The sequence below is a fragment of the Schistocerca serialis genome, chromosome 4 (assembly GCF_023864345.2).
Source record: "Schistocerca serialis cubense isolate TAMUIC-IGC-003099 chromosome 4, iqSchSeri2.2, whole genome shotgun sequence".
Lineage (NCBI taxonomy): Eukaryota > Metazoa > Arthropoda > Insecta > Orthoptera > Acrididae > Schistocerca > Schistocerca serialis.
In genome coordinates this window covers 466552192-466577989 of record NC_064641.1, presented here as the reverse complement: position 1 = coordinate 466577989, position 25798 = coordinate 466552192, and the positions used below count along the sequence as shown (strand labels likewise).

Sequence of the window (25798 nt, the reverse complement as noted above, 5' to 3'; positions counted from 1 at the left end):
TTCAGAAATATAGCAACCAGCTGAACAATTAGTAAAATGGATAAATTAATGTTAACACAAAGCTTTAATCATTCTGTTTCTGTTTCCGCCTTGTTACAGACATCTAATGTTTCTCGCTTTTCTTTCGTGAGTAGAAGTTAGGCTTGCAGTGGGAGATTGCACGTCCTCATTGCATGTGATGTGCCTATAAGGCGAGTCTCTGGCAACTGTTCACTCATCTTAGGACAGTACCATTTGTTCATGCTTCTGTTTCTTTCCCCGTTGTGAAATGAAATCATTCTTAGTATCCAAGATTTCCATTAAACCATACTGAGGTAGCGATATTAATTATTTGTGGTCAATATTTTGTATCAAAATGGCATATTGGTCTACGTGGTTAGTGCTCGTGGACTGTCCAATTTTCTATAGCTTTCCCTCATGTCTACTATCGCAGAGTCATTATCAATAGAAGACCTAGCGCGTACCATATTATCATTCAATAGTCTATAATTTATATCAAAAACATTTAGTCGCTATCGTAACAGGAATTGCATTAAATGTCACCTTGGCATTGTTCCATCTGTAAGGCAACAGTGAGGTGGAGACGATGGTCCATGCACTGAACCAACAAATGATAAAAACAATGGGAGGGGCTACCAAGCGCCACCACGTCTTATTTGGCCCCAGCATCGCATAGAGTAGACCAGGAATGAGAGATTCTGAGCTATGACACTTGTTGCCAGGGCTCCTCAGGGTAGACGAACGCCATGTACAATATAGCTCTATACTCGCAGCCCCTTCAAGTCATAACATTATAGATATGGTACCGGTAGATTCATTAAAGCTTCCTAGTTCAACTTTACGGTCTTCAGGAGATACAAGTCTTACCACTTAATCCGTTTAAACCATACACACAATATTTCGAAAAGTAACATATTCTCTGTAAGATCTATGTACAAGAAATATAATCAGGATTTTACAGCTTATCGAAAATTATCTTCAATGTAGACTTCAAACCAGATTTGCAATTATGCAATTACGGAGAAAACATAAATTTTTAAACACGTAAATTCATATTACATGTAAACAAATCTCTCACCGTTAACATCATATAAATTTCAACAACAAAGAAGAAGACGAAAATTACACAAATTGTGAAATAATATTAATTATTAATTGAATTACTTTCTCGAACTTTATGTCTTTCTAAAAATTTAGGAAACAGAGACACTGAAATGCTTCGTAGGTTATGTTAGTTCTATCTCAAACAGAAAATAGCCAAATTTGAAATACGAAAATTTCGTAGTAATTTTGAACTCAAAAAAAAAAATTTTAGTTACAAATTTGTTCACGCCAAAATCACTTTTATTATTTGTGAATCCTCATACAGAAGATAAAACAGAAGTAACTTAAAACTGTAAAATACCTGTTTGACAATCAGAGTAGATAACACGCCCAAGTCAAATTGAGAATACCAGTGTCAAGACAATATAAACATCATAGTCCCATAAATAATTACCAATAGATATTGTAAGCTGTATTGCAACCTGTATGTTTCATATTTTTCTAGTTTTTGTCATGGTATTAACCTGTCTCAAAAGAGCGTAATCTAAAACCAGAATATCAACTCCAACTGGAGGTTTTACGAGGTCTTTGGCATATCGATGCTGACGACGCACTTGGTTGTCAGGAATGCTACGAATCGGACGGGTGTCAACGGTCACTCTATAAACCTTTGTCATTACGGTTGTCAGGAATGCTACGAATCGGACGGCTGTTAACGGTCGCTCTATAAACCTTTGTCATCACCAATTTACGTGAATATTGTAAACAGTTGTGAAAGTGTATCAGATTCTGGAATTAGAACGTCTAGTAGAAAATGACTATATGGCCAAGACTGTTTATTGAAAAGCAAATGTCAAACAGAGACCTGCTAACAGAACCTACTTTTACAATCTTGTACAAGAACAAGAAGCAGTAGCCTGGGAGATCATTGTCAAAACTTCAACATCGTAAAGCTAAGTACAGTTGATTCAGCTACTCCTTCTTCACTTTGTCCAAATTTAGATACTTTAGGGTAGAAGACTAGTACTAGAATTTGGTTATACTCGAAAGGTATTAGGACAGGTAAATGAAGCGAAGCTAGACGTGGGCCGCGACCAGGATTCTAATACGCATATTTTAACAGGTTCGTTTCTGTTGTAGAAAAGGGATTTAGAGTTTTTATTTCAGTGAGATACAGCCATAGGATACAACAAAAAATTCAAGATGGCTGCTGCTAACATACTTGTCATGTGAAATGCAAATTAAAGATCGATGCCACCATGGACGGAAAAACAAAGGTGGACGCCAGACTCCAGAAACAGAAGTGTTAACTGGCACCTAAGTTAAGTACACTTACGACTGTTATTTCTCAAGTTTGTGTTGCGATAGTGGAAAATATTATAATTTAAAATGTACTTTAGTATCGACATTTTGCAAAGAGTAACAATTTTTTCAAAATGCCGAGTCTGTTTGACGAAACAAAACAAGAACCAGATTGAAGAGGTGGTACAGTTTCTGCAAGAAAATGTAGAAAGAGTGTCACTTGACCTGTCAAATCTAGACAAGGCAGATCATAATCAAGGAGACCTAGGCCAAAGAGAAAACAATGGACAGGGAATTTGCAAAGCATTTTAACAAAAATGTATCGTAACATTAATGCTACTGTCCAAAAATGTTCTTATTAGTTCAGAACTTACTAAAATTTCTTAAGATAATAACAGAACCTCAACTGAACAACAGAATCGAAAAAAAAAAAAACAATTGAAGATGAAAACACTACAATTGAAACGGCTAAGTTTGAGATAGTTACTGAGCTAACCAGTCACATTGATGATGTTAAAAAGCAGGTACATCTACACCTACATCTACATTTATACACCGCAAGCCACCCAACGGTGTGTGGCGGAGGTATGTGATCATGCAACAGCTGTTTGCAGCAATGTAGAGAAATTAGATGCGTGAGTAGGAAATGTAGAAAAGAAGATTGTCAACTCAGATTCCAGGCTGACAATTTTTGAACAGAGAATGACTGACGCAAATGAGAAGGTGCAATTTAAAATTGGTACTGTAAAAACCAAATGTAGGCAGAGAAACATGGGAAACAGTGATACACTTAATAATAAGATGTCTCAGAACAAGTTGGGAAAGAAACTGATACCAATGTATCACAGTTCATACAAATGTATTTAATATAACAAGTGCAGTAATCACAAGAAGGAACCTGTTCCAATATATTCTTCAATGCTGGGTAATCTATCTGTTCAAATAAGCCTTTTCATAGCAATAAAGATTTTCAAACAATAGATTTCAAGCAGCATTGTGAAGACAACTTTATACATGGAATAAGTAATGACCTCAACATTAAATTTGTGAAAAGATTCTTAGACGATGAAGTTTCACCCTGGGCAAACCAACTTAATTGCCATAGATTAACCTTTATTGAGTTTATTTTGTTTTTTGTAAAAGTTTTGGTCTGAAGCTGAGCAGGCTAGAATTACGAGTGGGTTTCTGGATGGACCTAGATGCTGAGAACAAAAGGGCACTACAGAAGAGTTTTGCAGGGACCAGTTAAAAAAATTAGTACATTTGAGTCAACCGTTTGATGAATTAATGCAGATCAATAACTCAAAAGATGACTACTTGAAAAGGATGCAGCGGGGGTTGGCTTATGGGCTGGTGAATCAGTGGATCTATTCCTAAACCATGAAGATAGGTTGGACAGGGCATTCAAAAGAACTGATAGGCAAAGTATGGTTATGGGGGACCTTATTGGAGAAACAATAACTGTTATAACAGTAATATTAACTACAATAACAACTATTGTGGAAGAAGTGGAGCTAAATACAGTAATTCCATGAATTATTATGCAGAAAGGGAACCTGAAAGGGGTAACTAAAGCTTTCATTACACAGGGCACAGTGTTTCTGATGCGAACTTAACTCAAGAGTTCTAAAAAAGAAAAAAAAGACAGAGTAGTTAATATGTTTCAAATATGTAAAGAAGTTGTAGATGAGGAATTTTGGAGTAGTTGCTGAAAAGAACGTTCACAAAGCCAAAGTAATGGTGAAACATTAAGTGACGAGTTTTGTTTAGAAGAAGGGGATCAATACAAGTTATTCAGTCAGGATATTTGGGTAACTAAGAAGGAAGTGATTGCAAGGACATTGAATTTGCAAACTTGTTTGAGCATAAGGGTGAGGGTGCAATAGAAAATAAGGTAACTGATACTCCCGCAAGTGATGATGTTGAGAGAGTTGAACTTGGAAGTGATGAATATGATGATGTTAGATATTTTATAAGTTTAAAGAGAGAAGGGATGTTTTGAGATGAGGAACATGAGGCCTCAGATCCTTTTGAGTTGTTTGGTGTACTATGGACCAATAGGGAAAACATGAGGTATGCAAAGTCTAGGGAGTTGAAAATGCCTAAACCTGCTCAAGATTCAAGTAGTAATGGGGCCTAAGACCATAAGTGTGCTAAACAAAACCTACACTGCTTGTAATCAAGTGTTATAAAGGATAAGAATGCAATAAAAACTGTACAAAATCTTGGAACAACCGACAGCAGTAACTAAACAACAGAATCCTGAAGGGTGGAAAAACCATAATGGTGTATATTTGAACTATTTTAAAGAAAATTTAAGTGTTTCCACGAGGTACTGGCAGAAGTAAGACTGTGAGGACGAGGCGTGAGTCGTACTCGGGTAGCTCAATTGGTAAAGCACTTGCCCACGAAAGGCAAAGGTCCTGAGTTCGAGTCTCGGTCCAGCACACAGTTTTAATCTGCCAGGAAGTTTCAAAATTTAAGTGACCAGTATCAACAAACGTTAAACTTGAAATCTCTGTTTGAAAATGATTAGTGTGAGGTACATACCCACAATTCTTAATTAAGTATGAAATTATTTGATAAAGTGACCAATATTTATAATCACGATGATATAGAAAATGATTCGTTAGAGGAATAGGTTGGTAGGAAATCCTTTCATTAATGAGAAAGTTGGAGCATGGGAAGGATGGTGCCTAATAAATTCCAGAAGTCGAACTTTGAATACAGCAGAAACATTCAGTAAGAAGAAAGATTCAAATTATCTTGAATTCCCAGTGATTATAGTAAAGATTGAAAGGGTTACAGGTAGAAACATTGGTAGAATCAAGTGTTAATAACATTTGAAATTCGTGCATCCATGCTCAACCATGGGTTTCTTATTATCCCTGACCTCGGAAAACATTTCGTCTTCAGCATAGATTGGTTGCACAAATCCAGTGAAATAGTGAACTGGAAGGAGAAAGCCTTATATACAGAAACACAAGCTAAGTTTTCACAACAAAGCACCATGTATATAGAAAATAACTTATCTTTTGTTGAGGAAACCCCACATATGGCGGAGTATGTTGAAGGGAAAAGGAAGGAGACTGAGTATTTTATAAAACTGGTAATGAAAAGGTGCCTGAAGCAGAAGGGCAAGATGATCAACGAAACAATTTGTAATGACATGGGGAGAAATCAAAATAACGATGAAAATTGGATGTCAGTAAAAACCCTGTTAGGGAAATCAGGCGAGAAAAATATTACCAAATCTTATAAAATCTATAATGGTGTTTTGTTCAGACGTACTCAGGAACACTCTGACTGTTAGAACTACGTTGGCCAAAGCAGTTCACTGAGAAATTACTTAAGCCGGCCGACGTGGCCGTGCGGTTAAAGGCGCTGCAGTCTGGAACCGCAAGACCGCTACGGTCGCCGGTTCGAATCCTGCCTCGGGCATGGATGTTTGTGATGTCCTGAGGTTAGTTAGGTTTAACTAGTTCTAAGTTCTAGGGGACTAATGACCTCAGCAGTTGAGTCCCATAGTGCTCAGAGCCATTTGAGAAATTACTTAGCTATACACATGAGAGTTATGGTCATTTTGGGACACAGAAATTTCTGCAGTATCACAAGGGAATATCTACTTCTTCAATAAGGTGAAGCAGGTAAGGAAGTGTATTTCAAGTTGTGACAAGTGCGAAAGAGTAACTGTAACCAACCAAAGTAGTCGAGAAGCTATGTAAAACATCATCCCTGACAAACCCGCAAGTCTTGTGGCAACCATTCTGTATGGGCCACTACCCAGTTCAAAAGGTTGGTGTAGCCATTATTTAGTTTTCGTAGATCTATTTTCTAAATTTATCAAACTTTGCCCAGCAAGGAAAGCAACTAGTGAAGCTACTGTATCAACTGTAGAGGATAAGTATATTCCACAGATAGGAAAGCCTCAGGCTATACTCTCTGACAATTGCTCATAATTTATTTCACATGTTTGGAGATTCTTCATTGGAAGAAAAAAGATTAAACACATTTGAATTTCAGCATACAACCCATCAAGTAACCTGGCTGAGAGATACATGAGGAAGATGGGGACACTATGTAGAACCTACTGCCGTCATGAGGTCATCGAGATGGCGTCAGGCCACCGGTGACCAGGGAACCGCTCTGCCTCCTCAGCGACTCAGACGACACCGCCAGGGTCACTTCTGACCCTTTATATCTAGCGGCGCCGTGGCTGCAATAGTGTGCCTTGTTGTCAGTGACATAAGGCAGATATATGTGGTGAATACCTGTGTATATAGTTGTTTTAATTTTGACAATCCGATGCATCAGTCTTCTAGTCTGTTACGTATTCTTACTGCTGTTTTGGTAAGTAGGTTGGTAACTACACTACTGGCCATTAAAATTGCTACACCAAGATGAAATGCAGATGATAAACGGGTATTCATTGGACAAATATATTATGCTAGAACTGACATGTGATTTCATTTTCACACAATTTGGGTGCATAGATCCTGAGAAATCAGTACCCAGAACAACCACCTCTGGCCGTAATAACGGCCTTGATACGCCTGGGCATTGATTCAAACAGAGCTTGGATGGCGTGTACAGGTACAGCTACCAATGCAGCTTCAACACGAAACCATTGTTCATCAAGAGTAGTGACTGGCGTATTGTGACGAGCCAGTTGCTCGGCCACCATTGACCAGAGCCGGCCGGTGTGGCCATGCGGTTCTAGGCGCTTCAGTCTGGAACCGAGTGACCGCTACGGTCGCAGGTTCGAATCCTGCTTCGGGCATGGATGTGTGTGATGTCCTTAGGTTAGTTAAGTTTAAGTAGTTCTAAGTTCTAGGGGACTGATGACCACAGATGTTAAGTCCCATAGTGCTCAGAGCCATTTGAACCATTTCTGAACCATTGACCAGACGTTTCCAATTGGTGAGAGATCTGGAGAATGTGCTGGCCAGGGCAGCAGTCGAACATTTTCTGTATCCAGGAAGGCCCGTACAGGACCTGCAACATGCGGTCGTGCATTATCCTGCTGAAATGTAGGGTTTCGCAGGGATCGAATGAAGGGTAGGGCCACGGGTCGTAACACATCTGAAATGTAACGTCCACTGTTCAAAGAGCCGTCAATGCGAACGAGAGGTGACCGAGACGTGTAACCAATGGCACCCCATACCATCACGCCGGGTGATACGCCAGTATGGCGATGACGAATACACGCTTCCAATGTACGTTCACCGCGATGTCGCCAAACACGGATGCGACCATCATGATACTGTAAAGAGAACCTGGATTCATCCGAAAAAATGACGTTTTGCCATTCGTGCACCCAGGTTCGTCGTTGAGTACACGATCGCAGGCGCTCCTGTCTGTGATGCAGCGTCGAGGGTACCAGCAGCCATGGTCTCTGAGCTGATAGTGCATGCTGCTGCAAACGTCGGCGAACTGTTCGTGCAAATGGTTGTTGTCTTGCAAACGTCCCCATCTGTTGACTCAGGGATCGAGACGTGGCTGCACGATACGTTACAGCTATTCGGATAAGATGCCTGTCATCCCGACTGCTAGGTTATTAGCGATCTTGACAAAGAAGTTTATCTTCTCTAATTTATATATCAAATCCAGTAGGGAGGTATCTGGTGTCACGTAGCAGTATCAATTTCTATCCAGAGAGTGACATACAAGGGGTAGGGGTGGGGGGATGGAGGATAATTTACCAGATGGCAGTTCATTGCTGGCCACGACGGGATAGGGCACATCAAATAAACAGAGGGCTTTTCCAAACGCGTCATGAAGCCATTATAAGTTGCTTTCATAGCCTGAGAAGTTAACTGGAGTTCATCGCTCACAAAGCTATGTACCGGACTGCATTATGGACGATAGCCCCTACGATACCTTGGTTGTATTTAAGGATGTTATCTGAATTTACTGTAACACTTGGTGTGAACTGGCTTAAGGTCTACCACTTCGATATGGTAATTGTACTAACACAGTACGTGTTGCCATATGCATTCGCGTCTGTAGTGACTTCATGTGTTTAAAATAAATCATGGACGTGACCGATGTTTCACCTATAATTTGGATGGGCAGTCTGAATTTTTTCCCAGGATGCTTGAATCGACTAACAATGGACAAATATTTTGAATTTCCCTGTGTGGAACAGTATATCCCAGAGGCCCCCGTATCGTTCTCAAGTTTGTACAACCAGGGAAGTAAATAGCTGTTTTATTGGTATCCCTGCTGTGAAGGTGACGAAAAATTGTTGTCAGTATTGTATGACAGGTGTTAGACAGATGCTTCCTGACAACGACATAATATAACACTGACCTGCTGCCTGCCATGCTTTGTTAACACAATTTTGAAGTACCGAGTCTCACTCGAGAGTGTTATTTTCCAATGAATGAGCGATGTATCCAGTCCACACCGGAAGAATGTGGTTTTTTGGTTTAAGGAAAATCCCCATTACGTGTAAGAACTGAAAAGCAACCCGCCTCATTTTATGATATAAGCCGGAATTTCATAATGACGCCTCTTCAGGCCATATTCTTTTGAAGGGCACATCAATGAAATTCACATTTGGACACACTGGTTAGTACCTCAGCTCAGACACAAGGGAATCATGGATCACATGTTGTTACAGCATGATGGGGCTCCATTAGACTTTGTTATTCACATGCATGAGTTCCTTTGTGAACAATTGCCAAGTCATTGGCTGCAGCTCCAATGAAATGACCACAAAGAAGCCCAGACCTTACCACGCCAGACAATTCATTACAGGGAATAATCAAATCTTATGTGACTCGACGTCTGTACAAGATTAATGGAGAATTGAGTATAAGTGTTGAGGACTTCTTTACAAGTCCAACTCCTGATATATTCCGCAAGGTGTCAAGGATAACATAGGGACGCATAGGTCTATGTGTAAGGCACAATAGTGGCATATGGATCCTCTGGGCACATACATAAGTACGCCAACATACAACATACTATACTGACCTAAGAGTACCTGTCTGTCTCGGACACACTGCGTACTAGAAAAGAGAAGGTAGGGGACAGGCAAGCAGCGGCCAGCTCACCGTTTCTGTGGAGGTAGGCGACCGCGCTGGCCAGCTTGCGGATCACCTCGCGGGCGTCCGCCTCGCTGAACTGCCGGCGCTCACTGAACTCCTGAGCCAGAGTGCTCGAGCAAAGTTCGAACACCAGGTACAGCTTCTGCAACCACACCATGTCCCTCTTTTTCACTACATGCGGAAAACAATGCGTAAGTTCTATACATTCAATGGCGCTACATTGTATAATGTTGCACGTCGCCGCCAAGGTCCCGACTTAGGGCCACTGTTTTCCTTTCATAAATTTCATTACCTGTTATTAATTTTTCAAATGATTCAAACAGTGAGATACATTTTGGGGCAAGTTAAGTTTCAGAAAGGAGCGCTTATGAAATTTTTATGGACATTAGCAAATGGTTTGTAGTGAATTCAATGTCATTAAATATTAAAAACATTCGTTTAATGTAATTTAGAACTAGCAAAAGTCAGTATATGCATACAATATGACGATACGTACATACAAAAATTTGAGAACGTTAAATTATTGGGATAAAATCTCGATAATCTTGTGTGGGAGGGGCATACCACAGAACTCCTGTAAACCCTAAATATATCATCATTTTAAAGTTCTATGTTCCTGACACAGGTGATATAAAACTAAAAAAAACTGCTATAATTGGCTCACATCTTTCCTTAATATCCTGTGGAATAATATTTTGGGGTAGGTCATTAGGCTAAACTAATATTTTTCCTGAATTCGAATGCGTGTAATTGACATGTTCCACATCCACGAGGATCTCCTCAGCACGGATCTATGAAACGAAAAACTAATCTAATCTAATCTTCATTATCTATGGCGTGAATTACAGAATTTACTAGAGAAGTGTGTGTGTGTGCAAATAATTATGTGTAGTAATTACTGTTTGATATTATATTCTTTTAATGCCATTGGTTGAAAAGAATACTCACCTTTTATCAATCTGGTCAGTTCGCAAAATTTGTAGTAGGAATAAGAGGAAGACATATTACAGCTTCATTAATGCAATTTTTAATAATTTTATCTGAATAATCGCCAAAGAAACTCAAACATAATAAACACATAGTTCATTCAATATTAAAGACTATCAACAGTTTAACTAAAAGTACTGTATTCAAGTGGTTCGACTTTAATCCTTGTTCCATAGCAGATGAGGGAGGTAGAATGGAAATAGAGTCCCTTCCGAATAAAGGGGAACGATGAGATTTAATGTTCACATTAAATCCATGTTTGTTGCACAAGCTGTTGGGTCCATACTAACTAATTACAAAACTCTAAAGCCCAATCAGCGCATCAAGAATGACCAGAACACAACCAAATGTCAGGGCCCATAAGATCCAACCACATGTCATCTGTGAACTATGTTTAAAGCGTTAATGATAATTTTTAATGCGCTTTTAAATTTCGTAAACACTGGGGTGTTTTATTGTTTACACATCACACTGTATATTGCACTAAAAGCGTTCTGTATTTCGACGCCAATGCATGGGGTAGGCCACATTTCTAATGGTGGGGGGTGATACTTTTTGAAGCTCCTCTCTTAAATTTTTACACCCTGTAGATGGCATCTGGCCTTTATACCTAATCAGGCGTAATAAAAACAAGTCTTCTGGTCCAGACTGTATACCAATTAGGTTCCTTTCGGAGTATGCTCATGCATTAGCTTCATATTTAAAAATCATATACAACCGTTCGCTCGACGAAAGATCCGTACCCAAAGACTGGAAAGTTGCACAGGTCACACCAATATTCAAGAAAGGTAGTAGGAATAATCCACTAAATTAAAGGCCCATATCGTTAACGTCAATATGCAGCAGGATTTTGGGACATATATTGTGTTAGAACATTATGAATTACCTCGAAAAAAAAAAAACGCTCTATTGACACACGGTCAACATGGGTTTAGAAAACATCGTTCCTATAAAACACAACTAGCTCTTTATTCACATGAAGTGTTGAGTGATATTGACAAGGGATTTCAGATCGATTCCGTATTTCTGGATTTCCGGAAGGCTTTTGACACTGTACCACACATGCGACTCGTAGTGAAATTGCGTGCTTATGAATATCGTCTCAGTTATGTGACTGGATTTGTGATTTCCTGTCAGAGAGGTCACAGTTCGTAGTAACTGACGGAAAGTCATCGAGTAAAACAGAAGTGATTTCTGGCGTTCCCCAAGGTAGTGTTACAGGCTCTTTGCTGTTCCTTATCTATATAAACGATTTGGGAGACAATCTTAGCAGCCGTCTTAGGTTGTTTGCAGATGACGCTGTCGTAAAGTCATCAGAAGATCAAAACAAATTGCAAAACGATTTAGAAAAGATATCTGAATGGCGTGAAAATTGGCAGTTGACCTTAAGTAACGAAAAGTGTGAGTGTATCCACATAAATGCTAAAAGGAATCCGTTAAACTCCGGTTACACGATAAATCAGTCAAATGTAAAGGCCGTAAACTAAATATGCACGAATTACAATTACGAAAAACTTAAATTGTAAGGAACAGATAGAAAATGTTGTGGAGAAGGCTAACCAAAGACTGCGTTTTATTAGCAGGACACTTAGAAAATGTAAGAGACCTACTAAGGAGACTGCCTGCACTACGCTTGTCCGTCCTCTTTTAGAATACTGTTGCGCGGTGTGGGATCCTTACCAGATAGGACTGACAGAGTGCATCGAAAAAGTTTTGTATTATCGTGAAATATGGGAGAAAGTGTCACAGAAATGATACAGGATTCGGGCTGGACATCATTAAAAGAAAGGCGTTTTTCGTTGCGAAGGAATCTTCTCACGAAATTACAATCACCAACTTTCTCCTTCGAATGCGAAAATATTTTGTTGACGCCGACCTACATAGATCACTGTGATAAAAAAAGGGAAATTAGAGCTCGTGCGGAAAGATATAGCTGTTCATTCTTTCCGCGCGCTATACGAGATTGGAATAAGAGAGAATTGTGAAGGTGGTTCGATGAACCCGCTGCCAGGCGCTTAAATGTGATTTGCAGAGTATCCATTTGGATGTAGATGTAGATGGCTTACACTTGTATCCTCCAAGACACTTAGATCATCATCTAATCAGAAGTATCTGGACAGCTATTAGTGGACTGCATCCACCCTTCGCCTTTGACAGATTGAACTCACTCTTCGCCGTTGACAGACTGAACTCTGCTCGGGTCACTTTCAATGATGTTTCTGAATATTTGTGGGGGAATTGTGGCCCATTCTTTCTTAAGGCGGAACCAGGGAAGTTAGTAATGTTGGACGCTGGCATGAGGAGCGAAATCGACGTTCTAACTTATCCCAAAGGTATTCCATCTTCGGTCTTTACACCACCCAAGCTTCACTTAGCACTGACTACAAAAATGTGTGGATTATGAGGAGTTGCTCGACCATTGTACCGCCTTTTTTTTTTAGCTCCCTACGCACAGTCACTGTGCTAGCTGGAAAACTGGCAGCACTTCAGAACCAACGGGTGATTCCTTCCGCTGATTTCTTGCGATTTTTTACAATGACCATTCGCAATGCTCGACGGTGCCCGTTCGTCAATACATGAGGTCTGCTTGCTCTTGGTTTAGCTGTGGTTGTTCCTTCGCGTTTCCACTCCACAATCATATCACCAATAATGGATTTGGACATCTGTAACAGAGTTCAACAGTCCCTGATGGACTTGTTACTCAGATGACATACAATCACTAGCTCACGTTCAGTGTCACTGAGCTCTCCTGACTGATCCATTCTGTTCTTACATGCAACGCAGAGATAAAGAGGCTTGCTCAGAATGGACTAGCGTGGAGAACTGCACCAAACCAGTCTTCAGCCTGAAGACCACAACATTCTGTGCAAGAGTGTAATTATGTTAGTGTGGTCTTCAGTCACAAGACTTGTTTACCGCAGCTCTCCATGCTAGAGTATCTAACGCAAGTCCGTTCATCTCTATAATTAATGTTAACTATATCTGCTGCTTAATTTCGGTGGGAACGGCGCTCCAGCACCTTCCACGGATTTTATTTTACATCAAATAGGCACCGGAGATTTAAAATACTACATGCGTATTAAAGCGCAACGTAATTGTAATTTGCCAGTGCGCTATCACCAACGAAGGTGGCGTCCTCTTTTCTAGCCCATCTAACTTTCAGAATTTCTCTGTAGCACCACATTTCACATAAAGCTTCAGTTCTCTTCTAAGGATCGTGTGGTTTAATTCGATCATATTCGTTTGCTGTTGTTTGCTTTTGTCAGTATTATCTGACGACGTTTTTTTAAGGCGCTATCCATTCTGAATAATGGCCTCGCAAGTTCTTTGCCGTCTCCGATAAAATTACAATGGCACTGTCAAACCTTGAAGTTCTAATTTTCTTTAGCTGAATTTTAATTTCCTTTCTGAACGTGTATTTAGTTTTCTTTCCTATTTGCTAAATTTGCCGATTTAATAACATGGGTTATAGGCTACAACCCAGTCTCGCTTCTTTCTCAACTACTATATTCCATTCAACATTGTCAAATGCTTTTACTAAATCTGTAATACTATGAAAGTAGATTTGGGTTTTTTTTAACGTGTCGTTTAAGATAATTTATAGTGTCAGTCTTCCCACACTTTTTCTGCAGTCATGAAATATTGCACTCATGGTACGGTAATATTCTACACCTACATCTGCAGCTACATACATACTCCGCGAGCCACTGTATAGTGCGAGGCGGATGGTACCCTGTACTGCTACTAGTCATTTCCTTTCCCGTTCCACTCTTAAGCAAACCGAGACAAAAACGTCAGTCTATGTGCTTCCGGCGACACTAGTTTCTCTTATCTTCCTGTTCTTTACCTGAAATGTACTTTGGTGGCTGTAGAATCGTTCTGCAGTCAGCTTCAGATGTCGGCTATCTACGTTATCTCAATAGTCTTTCACGAAAAGAACGCATCACAGTGTTGGACGTAATGGGGAGGTACAGGATTTCCCCATTACGTCCAAAGCTGGGGTGTTATTGCAGTTCCGGGGAGCCCCGGCAATACTGACAGTTTATGGGGAAAATAAGCTGAACATATGAAATTAAGTTTTTGTGGAGGAAGGCACTGTACCTGTGTAGTCCGTGCTGCAATGTTGGTCATAGTGCTGTTGTGACGTAATGGTCAGCATTCCTACCTACTAAGTAAGGAGAGCTAGGTTCAAGTCCTGGATTCAGCCAGAATTTTAATTCATTTGTTCAGCTTCCACCATTATCTTAGACAAGATAAGACTTAAATGTCTCGAGGAAAATTTAATTGTATGATTTTAATTAGATTGTTAGAATAAGGATTATCCTCATTCTTGTTTTGTTAATAAATTAATCTGTTTTACGGAGACATTTGTAGCAGTGGCAAAGGAACTGAAGTATCCTTCGAAAGAAACATGTTCAAATTCTCATTGCAAATGCAAATTTAGGAATTCGACAGTTTATAATAATAACTTTATATGAATAATGGGATGGTCACTTAAGAGCACTATGATGAATTTACTGTCCCAAAATTGTCAAATTGGAGAATTTTTTAATGCGCTGAGCTTTAGGCTTAGTAGTAGGGATACCGACTACCTGATCCACTGTCTGTCAAGAGGATCAGCATGTGATCCTGCAGTTCATGCAGTATGTCATCAAATACCGTGAGCTCAAAGTGTCACCAAGCAATAAAATCAATTAGTCAATCAATCAATAAAAAAATAGGTAAATTTAAAAAAATCTAGAATCATGGAAGTACCCCAGTTGTGTTGATGGGAAATTAAAAGCCCTCTCTCCCTTCTCCTATTTCCAGCGCAGTCATAGAGCAGTATTAAAAATTCAAATTTAAGTAAAATAACCCAATAGGGTTAGTGGAAAATTTAAAACCCCAACTAGTCAGAGCACGTTATTACAATGATGCGCAGAAATTGTGTCAAATTACATTATTTCTGACGTGCACATCAAGTCACATCACTCTCTCCTCTCCCCCTCCCTATCTCCAGCCAATCACTACGTAGTATTAAAAACTGAAACATGATGGAAACATACCCACTGTATGCGTTATAAACCCCCTATTTTGAACATTTAGAGCATAATTTTAGAAAATGCCAGATACACAGCAAAAAATTATGTAAGCTCTTCTGAAAGCATATTATTAACGTAAAATGGCGCACACACTCTGCACATTGTACCACCCCTGTCTCCTCTCGTCCAATCAGAGGCCAGTATTAATATAAAAGACCAAGTTACAATGTAGCCCAGTCTAGACTGTGATCAAAAATGTCCAAACGACCTCAAAAAATAAAGAAGGTATTCGATTTTAGGGAGGAATAAGATGTTTTACTACGGTATAACAATAATTGCAAAACGACACGTACTGTTTACACACACTCATGTGAGGCTACCAAAGACCGTAACAATAAGTTGTGTAACATCTGGAAAAAGAATGACAGAGTCGATATCTCGAAAACGGGTACGCATGCGACAGGATGTGCCACGTAATGCGTTCCAAAACTCCGCGCATAAAAACCTTGATTCATCCGGGGCTCACACCTGGGGTTCTATTGGTGATCAAAAGATAGAATCAAGTGTTTTGGGTAGCCTTTGGACTAGAGACCATTCATATATCAAACAGAAGGATTGTCTTAGTGTCACTGTCCTACAGTACAGGGCCAAAGTATGAATATTGTGCCCTTCCTCCTGCTTAGAAAATTGCAGCGAATCGGTTGGTTCTTTTTGTATTTGATATGATCTACGGTGGGCGTGAAGGGGCTTATGGAGGCACCATTATTTATTTCATGGGCGGTTCCTCAGGCAACACCAAGAAAAGGGTTATAGATTTACTTTTTATTGTTCTGTACCAAAACCGAGCCACAGATTACAAGACGGGTATGCACAGCAAAAGAGCTGAACTTTTTACAATATATTTCTAAGATCCCGATTTCGAACACTTTTGAAGATTTTCTTCATGCCTTTATCCGTTATCGAGTTACAGAGGTTCAAAGTGACCCTACTTTTGCACCTAAAATACGCTTGTAAAGTCCTGTATGAGTTGAAATATAATAAACAACAGCAGCGAATTTTTACCCCACATTTTCTACGCATTTATCTAGAAGTTCTTTGCTTCCGTTTCCATAAATATAGAATACACCCACACCCTAAAACGTTTTCTACAATTTTTCGTACCAAAACTAAACCGCGGGCTCCAAGACGGTTACTCACAACAAATGACTAAAATTTTTATTATGTGTTTCTGAGAGTCAGAATTCAAAAAAACTAGAAAACTTTCTCTATATCTTCATCCGTTTACGATTTACAGAGGTTCTAAGTTACCTTAACTGTACACGCAAAATACGCACATAAAAGCTGGTCTGAGCAAAAATGTAGTAAGGAGAAATATGCTGTGAAGTGTCTCCATTATCATCAGAAGGGATGAGGGAACCTCATTAGCAGTACTGAAGAACATATAAAAATTTTAAGCCCGTAAAATCCGGTCTGAGGCGTAAAATTAGTTCTGCGTTGTTTCAGTTTCACACAAAGAAACTATCAAAATTTTACAGATCTATAAAGTTCTTTCTATATGAGTGTCATGCCCTGCTGTGGCAGAGACAAGAAGGTAACCAGCGGAAAAATGCTCCTATCGGAACAAAAAAGGCAAACATGTTCCTGTTTAGAAGACTCTGACGCAAAAGTGGGATACAAACTGCCTCATTCTACCTTCCTGAGCAACTGAAAAAATTTTCCCAAAAATTTTAGCATGTGAACATATTTGCGCTTTTTTATGCTGAGAGAAGAGGAGACAGTGACACTGGGAAAGAGACGGAATAGTAGTATATTTTTTAGAAATTTGTGGTAAGTTTCTATGGGACCAAACTGCTGAGGTCATCGGTCTCAAGGCTTACACCCTACTTACTCTAACTTAAACTAACTTACGCTAAGGACAACACACACACCCATTCCCGATGGGGGGGGGGGGTTGGAACCCCCGGCGGGGGGAGCCGCTCGAACGTTGACAAGGCGCCGCAGCAGACAGCGTGGCTACACCGCGCAGCAAGTAATGGATACCGGAAAACAGTAGGCAGTGGTTTTGGTATGGAAAAGATCGAAGGAGACAATGATAGTGTGAGATAAAGAGAGGGATATAAAGAGAGAGACACAGTGGCAGTGAAACATAGTTAACACTGACAGAACAGTGCTGTGAAACGAGTGAAGGAGACAGTGCCATTGGGAGAGGAATTAAGAGAAGAAGAAGTTGGTGAGAATCAGTGATAACGAGATTACATTAGATTCAATCCTCGCTCCATAGACCCAAAACTGTAATGATTCTCGTGGGTGTGGAATATGGCAGGAGACTATCAAAATATGTGAATACATTACCATAAACTGGAACTGATAACATTTACTGAATAAATACGCTGTCAGGATGAAATATAGCTAAGTCCTTTTAATAAATTTATCATACACAAAACATTTAATCTTGACTTACAACCAAGTGATGTCAGAACTGATATGTAAACGAAATTTTTACTTAAGCTGGTCTAACAGTTCCTGTTAAGACATTCACCTAAAGAGTAGAAGGTGTTACCTGCCAAAAAGTCTTCCAATCTCTGTTTAAACTGTGTTTTATCTCAAAACCAAATTTTTTATGGCTGCTGGCAGTTTATGTCTATGACAATGACAACGAGAAAGAGAGAGAGAGAGAGAGAGAGAGAGAGAGAGAGAGAGAGATAGCGACAGAGAGAAGAAATAGCAGCAATGTGAAGGAATGAATTAGATAGTTTACAGTAAGAGATAGCAAGAGGGAGACAGTGACTGTGAGAGAGGACAGTAGTAGTAGGACAAAACGAAGGAGATTGTGGCTGTGAGACAGGAGACAGTGACAGTTCGAGAGACACAACATTATACTGAGAATGAGTTGGATTCAATGAGCGAATGAGAATGGGTAAGTAGGATGGGTATGAGCGACTTAACAGTGATGGGACAGTGGGTGTGAGCGAGTTACAATTAAGGGAACTAATAAGAGTGAGAGGTGCGTTGCATGTTGAAAACAGCGTGAATATGTTCGAATGCCAAAATTAATTTGGAATATTTTTGAAAGGTGCTGAGAAAGGTAGAATGAGGTAGCTAGTACCCCAAATTTCAGTCAGTCTCTTTTAAACAGGAGCATATTCGCCTATTGGGAAATTTTTCTGCTGCTAAATAACATTATTTGTCATTTCTCGTATTACAGGTGAGATTTCTCACACTTTACAGCGCGTCTAAACTTTCTGCATTACCTATTAAAATGCTCATAACATGTATATTGACACTACTGATGAAAACCGCTTAGGTTGAGCAGCACTCTGTGACACTCCCCCTCACTCACACTCGCTCTTCCACACAGAACACCAAAAGATTTGCGCTTCAAGGCAGTATGTGATTAAAATACAGAGACCATGACTACATAACTTCTAAAGTAGTGTAATGGGGAACTGTTTCTGGTTAAGCAACTTGTGGTGTGCGTACTGTAAGACCTTCGGTACACACACCATCAGATTATTTGACTAGTCGCTCTAACGAAGTAGGCGAGTGTCAGCTATATGTCTCGTGGTCTTATCGTGGCGTGTTTATCTTCTGCCTTTAGGTCAGATGATAGAAATGCCACTTGCACGCTTAGAGTAGCAGATTGACGGTGACCAACTTTAAACAGAACTTGATTAATTTTCACACACATTTATTAAAATAATAACAAGCATAAAAATAACTTAACTTGGTTCTGGATGCTAATTACAATTGACAATCTGAAGTTCCTTTGGTCTTGGTACGTTAATCTTATTCTCACATATCTCTGATACTTGACAACGTGTCTATTCATTTATCTTCATGGCTACGTACAGGAATATGATAATCTTATTAGGCGCAGACTGAAACTTGACTATAGACTGGTAAAGACTGGTGCAGACAAATGCAGACTGACTAATCGGAGGTCTGTACACTCGTTTTAATACCTCGCGCGTTCATGTATCACTGCGAGAGGGTGATCCGCGAGGAGAAAAGGCTCTACGTTAGTAGCAATCTCATTGGCTGCGTTACATATTAATACGCGGATCGGCGGAAGCAGAATTTGGTCCATCTCTATGACAGCGCCAGCTCGTAGTGCGGAGACGGACGAGCGCTGCGCCTGCGCTGTTGTGCTTAGCGGGGCGCACTCTAGTGGGAAAGTTGTGTACGCACTACGCGGAACTATGTACACAACACAACTGGAAAGTAAAAGATGAAGGAACCTAGAAACACATTAAAATATTCTACCTAAGATGTCAGTCAGAAGACCAGACATCACACAAAGTCTTAAAACACGGACCACATTCGATTAATGGACACCTAAAATAGAGGGCAGGTCAGTTGGTTAAGTTTGTTGTAGCTCTCATGAGGTTAAACACATTCGGTTAAAATGAGGTGCACAGATACCTGTATATGGCAAGTACTGCATATTGGTGGATTCTCCTGCCAGAGGAGGAATCCATGCGTCACAGGACAGTGCCCTATTTGAAGGCCGCAGTGGCAAACAGGAGAATTGCTACGGGTGTGTCGACGGTTTAACCGACCGCAGATTGTTGTTCCTCAACGCTAAACATTCCTCCTCCCACATACGCATGACCCTCTGCCTCAACGCTCAACGTAACCGCTTGTACAGGGCTGTACAGTCAGAAGTCATATTTTCCAAGCACGCTTTCTTAGCTGTGCAATCTTCACTACCATGAATGCTCACGTGTCCTAGTACCCAGCAAAATGACACCCCATTGCCTTGCCGTTGTAAGTGGCAAAACGTGTCGTTGATCAGCTGAAGACACTTTTGTGCTGGATACATGTGAAGGATAGCTTGGAGAGCAGTTTGGGAGACTGTGCGGATGAGGTGTTTCGTAGCAGGAAGACACAGTTTCTGCTCCAGCACCGTCCAGATCGATATAATCCAGCGTCACACATTGTGAATGTACCAGGTAAGTGAATCTTCAGAACCCATTCTGGAAATAACTTAGTGCAGCCAATGGAATTTGGCAGCTTAGACTCATCAGCGTAAACGACCACACAGCCACAGTGCTCGGGCAAAACTGTGTAAAATATCATATTAAAAATATAGCCTGGAGTAAAATTCTATTTGTACACTCATAAATCTAAAATAATTCTGGGTCTCCTTGTTAGTAACGCCAGTGAACGACTCCAACCTCGATGAAGCACAGAAATATGGTCCGCATTAAGAGCCCCTAAATTCTGCCGCACGTAGATTCCGAATGGCTTCGTTTCTCGCGGCCTATTTCTGAATAGTCGCTCCACTGGAAGGCGAGAAACGGTATGGAATGCAGGGGATCGAGGGAGTGGAGAGTAGGGCTGCATATATGACGCACAACAAAGATTTGTCGGTGGATGACGAGCGGTGGTTCGTCAGCACAGAGCCTGGAGGTCGGACTTTCACTATATGTTCCCGTCGCCAACTGAATCCCCTCAAGGTAAACAGCATCGATAACCTTAAGACGGCCTAATGAAGCCATGAACCGTACATCCACAGTCAAGGAGGGATCGTGGAAACGCCTTGTACTCGTAAAATTGGAGCAACATGTTCGGCCTGCTTCCCGCGACTGTAGCTGAGACATTTTAAATTATTCAATGCCTTTCAACCCCTGACCTCAATATACTTACGATGTGGTAACCATGTGAGTCACTCATCAAATGTAAGACCCTGAAGCCACACGGAACTTTTAAAATTGAGAACAGTGTCTCACATTTTAAGACTAGGCAGGTTAATAGGCGACAGGAACGATTAAAATTAACACAAACACATTTCTCTGAAGAAAATTTAAAACATGTGCTATCAGCCCACATCTCCAACCGTGGTAGCGTTATTTGCAACTGACGTGCTTTAGTTGAAGGTTCAGAGAAGAAGTAAAATATGGCAAAGTAGTCCACAAATAATAAACATCAAACAAAAGACTTCACTGTGGACGTAATACGAGGGTCACTCCAAAATAAATGCACACTATTTTTGTAAAAATACAGTTTTCATTCTGCATGTGTGAAAGTTTTTCAGTGTGTAGATACATCCTTCCCGTTTGATTTCAGACTTAGTTCAACCTGTTCCCGTGAGTGGCGCCGTCACAGCATGTCTTCAAGATGGCTGCTATACTTGACGTTCGTCAGAAGCAACGTGAGAAGTGCTGCCATAGAATTCCTGTGCTGTGAAAACGAGACAGTGGGAAACATCCACAAGAGGTTGAAAAATGTGTATGGAGATCCTGCTGTCGATCGCAGTACAGTTAGTCGGTAGGCAAGCACGTTATGTGATGACAGCAGGCACGGCAATATTGAGGATTGTCCTCGCAGCGGCAGGCCTCGTACTGCACACACTCCAAACAATGTGCAGAGAGTTAACGAATTGGTGACTGCTGACAGACGCATCACAGTGAACGAATTGGGATAGGGGAAGGAAGTGTTTGCAGAATACTGAAAGTGTTAGCGTTAAAAAAGGTTTGTGCCAGGTGGCTCGCAAAGAAACAAGAAAAACGGTATGCAGCGAACTTTTGGAACAGTACAAGAATGGTGGAGATGAATTTCTTTGAAGAATTGTGACAGGTGATGAAACATAGCTCCATCATTTTTCACCAGAGACGAAGAGGCAATCAATGGAGTGGCATCATGCAAACTCACCCAAGAAAAAAAAATTCAAAACCACACCTTCTGCTGGAAAAGTTATGGGTACGGTGTTTTTCAATTCCGAATGACTCTTGCTTGTGGACATCATGCCAAGTGTGTAACGTTCCCTGGCAAACTCACGTTATTAAAGAACAAGAGTTTATTTGTACCATATACGCTGCTCTGGGCAAGTTGTATATATCGTAATTATTGAACAAAAATATTACTGAATGTGGTGTAAAAGACATTTGTTATTCTCCTTATATTTTTTGTTGTAATATTTCTCTGTATTTAGGATAGGAATTTTTCTGTATTTATTATGTGATTGTAAAATGTATCAGTATTTGCGATAGCAGAGATATAAAATGTTGCCAGAAAAGAATAATATCGTCAATTTGCAAAGAAATGTTAATAGTCAGCAATACTATTTAAGCACAATGCATTATGTATTCTTTGGTCTTCTCTGTTCAGAAGTCATTGCGGTAGGACACTGTGAAAGAGTTTTTTACGAATGTGTAGACTTCTTTTGTCTCTGTCTGGACTTAGCCGCCATTAGACGATGCGTTACGAATTAATGTGAGTTGTATTGTTGTTTGATCTAAATATATTAGAGTTTATCAAAAGTGTGAATTATTTATGTAAATTAGCTTGCCCACGTCATCTATAAAATTTCTTTAAGAATTTTTCAGCATTTTTAGCGGTGTTGCTGGGCTGTGCCGCGACCAACAATAGCAGAGGCGGCATATTTAAAAAATTATCAAACCCGTAAATCGGGAACAGATGCATAAAAATCAATAGTGAATTAAGAAATTGTTCTTCTTTTTCAATGATCCTGTGGCTGATAAAATTTGAATTAATTATACGTTTGTGCATTCGTAGGCAGATGGTTAATGTTAGTTAACATTGAAATTTAAACAGTTTGGTTCTTTAAAATAACTCAAATGCATAGTGAAGTAGGTTTGATCAGTGATAAATGTCGGCTTGGCAATAATTAAAACATTTTCTGCTGATAGAGATAATCTTGTGTTCTATGGCTAGTGCCGGGATAAAATTCAGTGAAAATATTTAACAAAAAACCCACTGCATCTGGAAAGTGTATGCCAAGGCCGAATGATTTAAAGGACTCAATTCTCAACCTAATATTCTTAACCAGTTCATATGAGTTCACGTAAATATTATTTTTTCTTTAAATGTACGTAATTCTTAAGAAAGTAAAAATTTTTATTACCACACGAAAATAAGAGAGTGGTTCTACAACAAAGTTCGCACGAAAGAAAATTAACTTAAAAGCAAAAGATAAAATTTATTATTCTTCTTTAACGAAATAGCGACGATTTCGTTAAATTGGCGCCCAACGTGGGGCTCGAATATGCAGTGGCCACTAAATACCCGTGAGATAACTAGGGAATTAATATAGTCGAACTCTGTTGCAGAACATTTAATAATTTTTGTATGTATTGCATAACCAATATTGTGTGGTAATACCTGTGTATGATTTTTTGCATGAGAACACTATGTACCCAGAGGCAAGCTGAAGAAGAGAGCTCAATATTTCGAAAAATTAATTACCTACCACAATATCAGGGGGCAGCTGCACCCAAGATAGATCACCAAAAGGTAAAGCTACAGTGTAGTTGTCCTGTGGGTAGTAAAGTAGCCTCAGTGCAGTGTTCTCGGATCATTAGTGGTGTGCTTGTTGTTAGTACTTTGTTTTAAAATAACAGGACATTTAGGTAGTTAGTCATTGTAGTATATAGTAACTGTGTATTAGTTAATGTCCATTTCTTGTGTGATTATGTCAGTGAAACCTGAGTGTTAGGATATTTAGTTCAGATTTTATTTCTTTTGTTTACTATGGTTAGATTGCGTAGTCAGAAAGATATCAACATGGATAATGAGCAACAGTCAGTAAGTAGTGATACCGAGTTGGAAAGTGGGACACAAAGTAATGTTAGTGACGTAGTTCAGGAAGTACAATGTGAGAATCTGGGGGCAGAAGGACAAGAAATGTTGCCACTGCCACCCAGTGATTCAGTTGATAGCGGAAATACTGTGCCATCCGCAAGCACTGGACACGGACCAGAGAGTGGTGTGATGTCAGAAGTGCAATCATTAAGAGTTATGTTCGAGCGCATGCTCAATTTCCAAGCTGAATTTGTACATATGCAAGCAGAGCGTGACCAGAGATTGGTAGCTGAATTTGCATGCAAACAAGCAGAACGCGATAAAGAACGTGATGCTAAACAAGCAGAGCGTGATAAAGAACGTGATGCTAAACAAGCAGAGCGTGACCGACGCCTGCATGAGAGGGACTTGCAGTTGATGCAAACTTTAGAAGTTATGCAAAGTGAGCTTGTTAGTTTGAAACAAAAATATGAAACCATACCCAAAACAGTGCATGAATTAAGCGAAAGAGTAGACAGTATTCAAGTGGCTAACGCCAATATCGTAGAGGAAATTAGTGTCCTGACTAACAGAGTCGAGCAATTGGAAATTAACACAACTCAAGTAATTAAGGACAAAGTGATCGAACAAGTGCACAAAGTAGAAAATGAAGTCATAAAAGAAATAGATCAGAAAGTGCACGCCGCAATTGAGGCCAGAGATGTGGGCTCAAGTGCGGATGTGCAGGATCTAAAAAAGATAGTGCACAAAGACATTCCGCTGTGGCAGCGGAGTGTGGACCGTCGTCTCGCCGAGATGGAGCTTAGCTTGCGGCATGACGAGGCACAGGCGTATGTCACGCCAGCCAGGTCCAACAATGATAAGCATATAAATACTGCAGTAAAAAATTGCGACAGCGAGACAGAACAGGCAACAAGTGTAAGCGAAACAAATAAATGTCATTCCAAAGTAGTGATTGAAGAAAGCTTGATTAGGAACCGACAGTTTCAGATCTTTACAACGGAGAAGAAATCTGTTCACCCTGTAGTGTTTATCAAGGGATTTAGAAACATTTTGCCTAGCGTTTGGAGTCATACCCAGAAAATACAGTTCGTTAGGTCTTACATACAAGGAGATGCTGCATTATGGGCAACCGAAGCAGCTGACAGTTGTGATACGTATGAGCAATTTGAAAAAGCATTCTTGGCCAAATATTGGTCAACATGTATCCAGGAGAGATTACGGAAGGAGGTATATAATCCAGAGCCGTATTCTCCACGACTAGGCAATTTGCGAAAATATTTCGAGAAGTACATTAATAAGACCCGTTACTGGGACGAACAGATTTCATCCCGGGATTTGATCAGGCTTTTGAAATCACACTTGCCGATACATGTAAAGGAAAAACTTATACACGTGCCCGAAAATGATATGGAACATTTCTTGTCTGTTCTGGACTCAATTGACCTGATTCAGGAGGACGTTAAGGCAGCCTCTGAACAGGCTAGAAGTAACGGAAATGGTTATAGAAATGGTAGAAATAACACGCCTCCACCAAGTAATGGAAACGGCGGAGGTAATAATAGGAGACAAGAGTATGCACAAAACGGAAATAGAGGTAGAGACCGGAACGGCAATAGTCCACCGGTGAATAATGACCGGAAAAGGAGGTTCGATGACCGGTATGAAACAGGCCCACCAAGCAATAGTAGATGGAAAAATGCCAGGGGGCCGAGCAACACTAATACTTATAATGATGCAAACCGAACTTGGCCGCAGAACCAGAGGCCCAGTCCGGACTGGCAAAACAGTGATAGATATGACAATAACCGACCGCCACCACAAAATGCGCCAATTGCGCAACCG

The 25798-nt window shown here is 40.2% G+C and overlaps 1 protein-coding gene across 1 annotated transcript in view; it reads right to left on the bottom strand.

Moving 5' to 3' along the window:
- LOC126474541 (serine/threonine-protein kinase 33-like) overlaps positions 1-25798 on the bottom strand; it is a 116102-nt gene that overhangs the window by 26377 nt on the left and 63927 nt on the right. The window contains exon 4 of the mRNA XM_050102014.1: positions 9408-9543. Coding sequence (XP_049957971.1) covers positions 9408-9543 — 136 coding nt within the window. The remainder of the gene's footprint in view (positions 1-9407; positions 9544-25798) is intronic.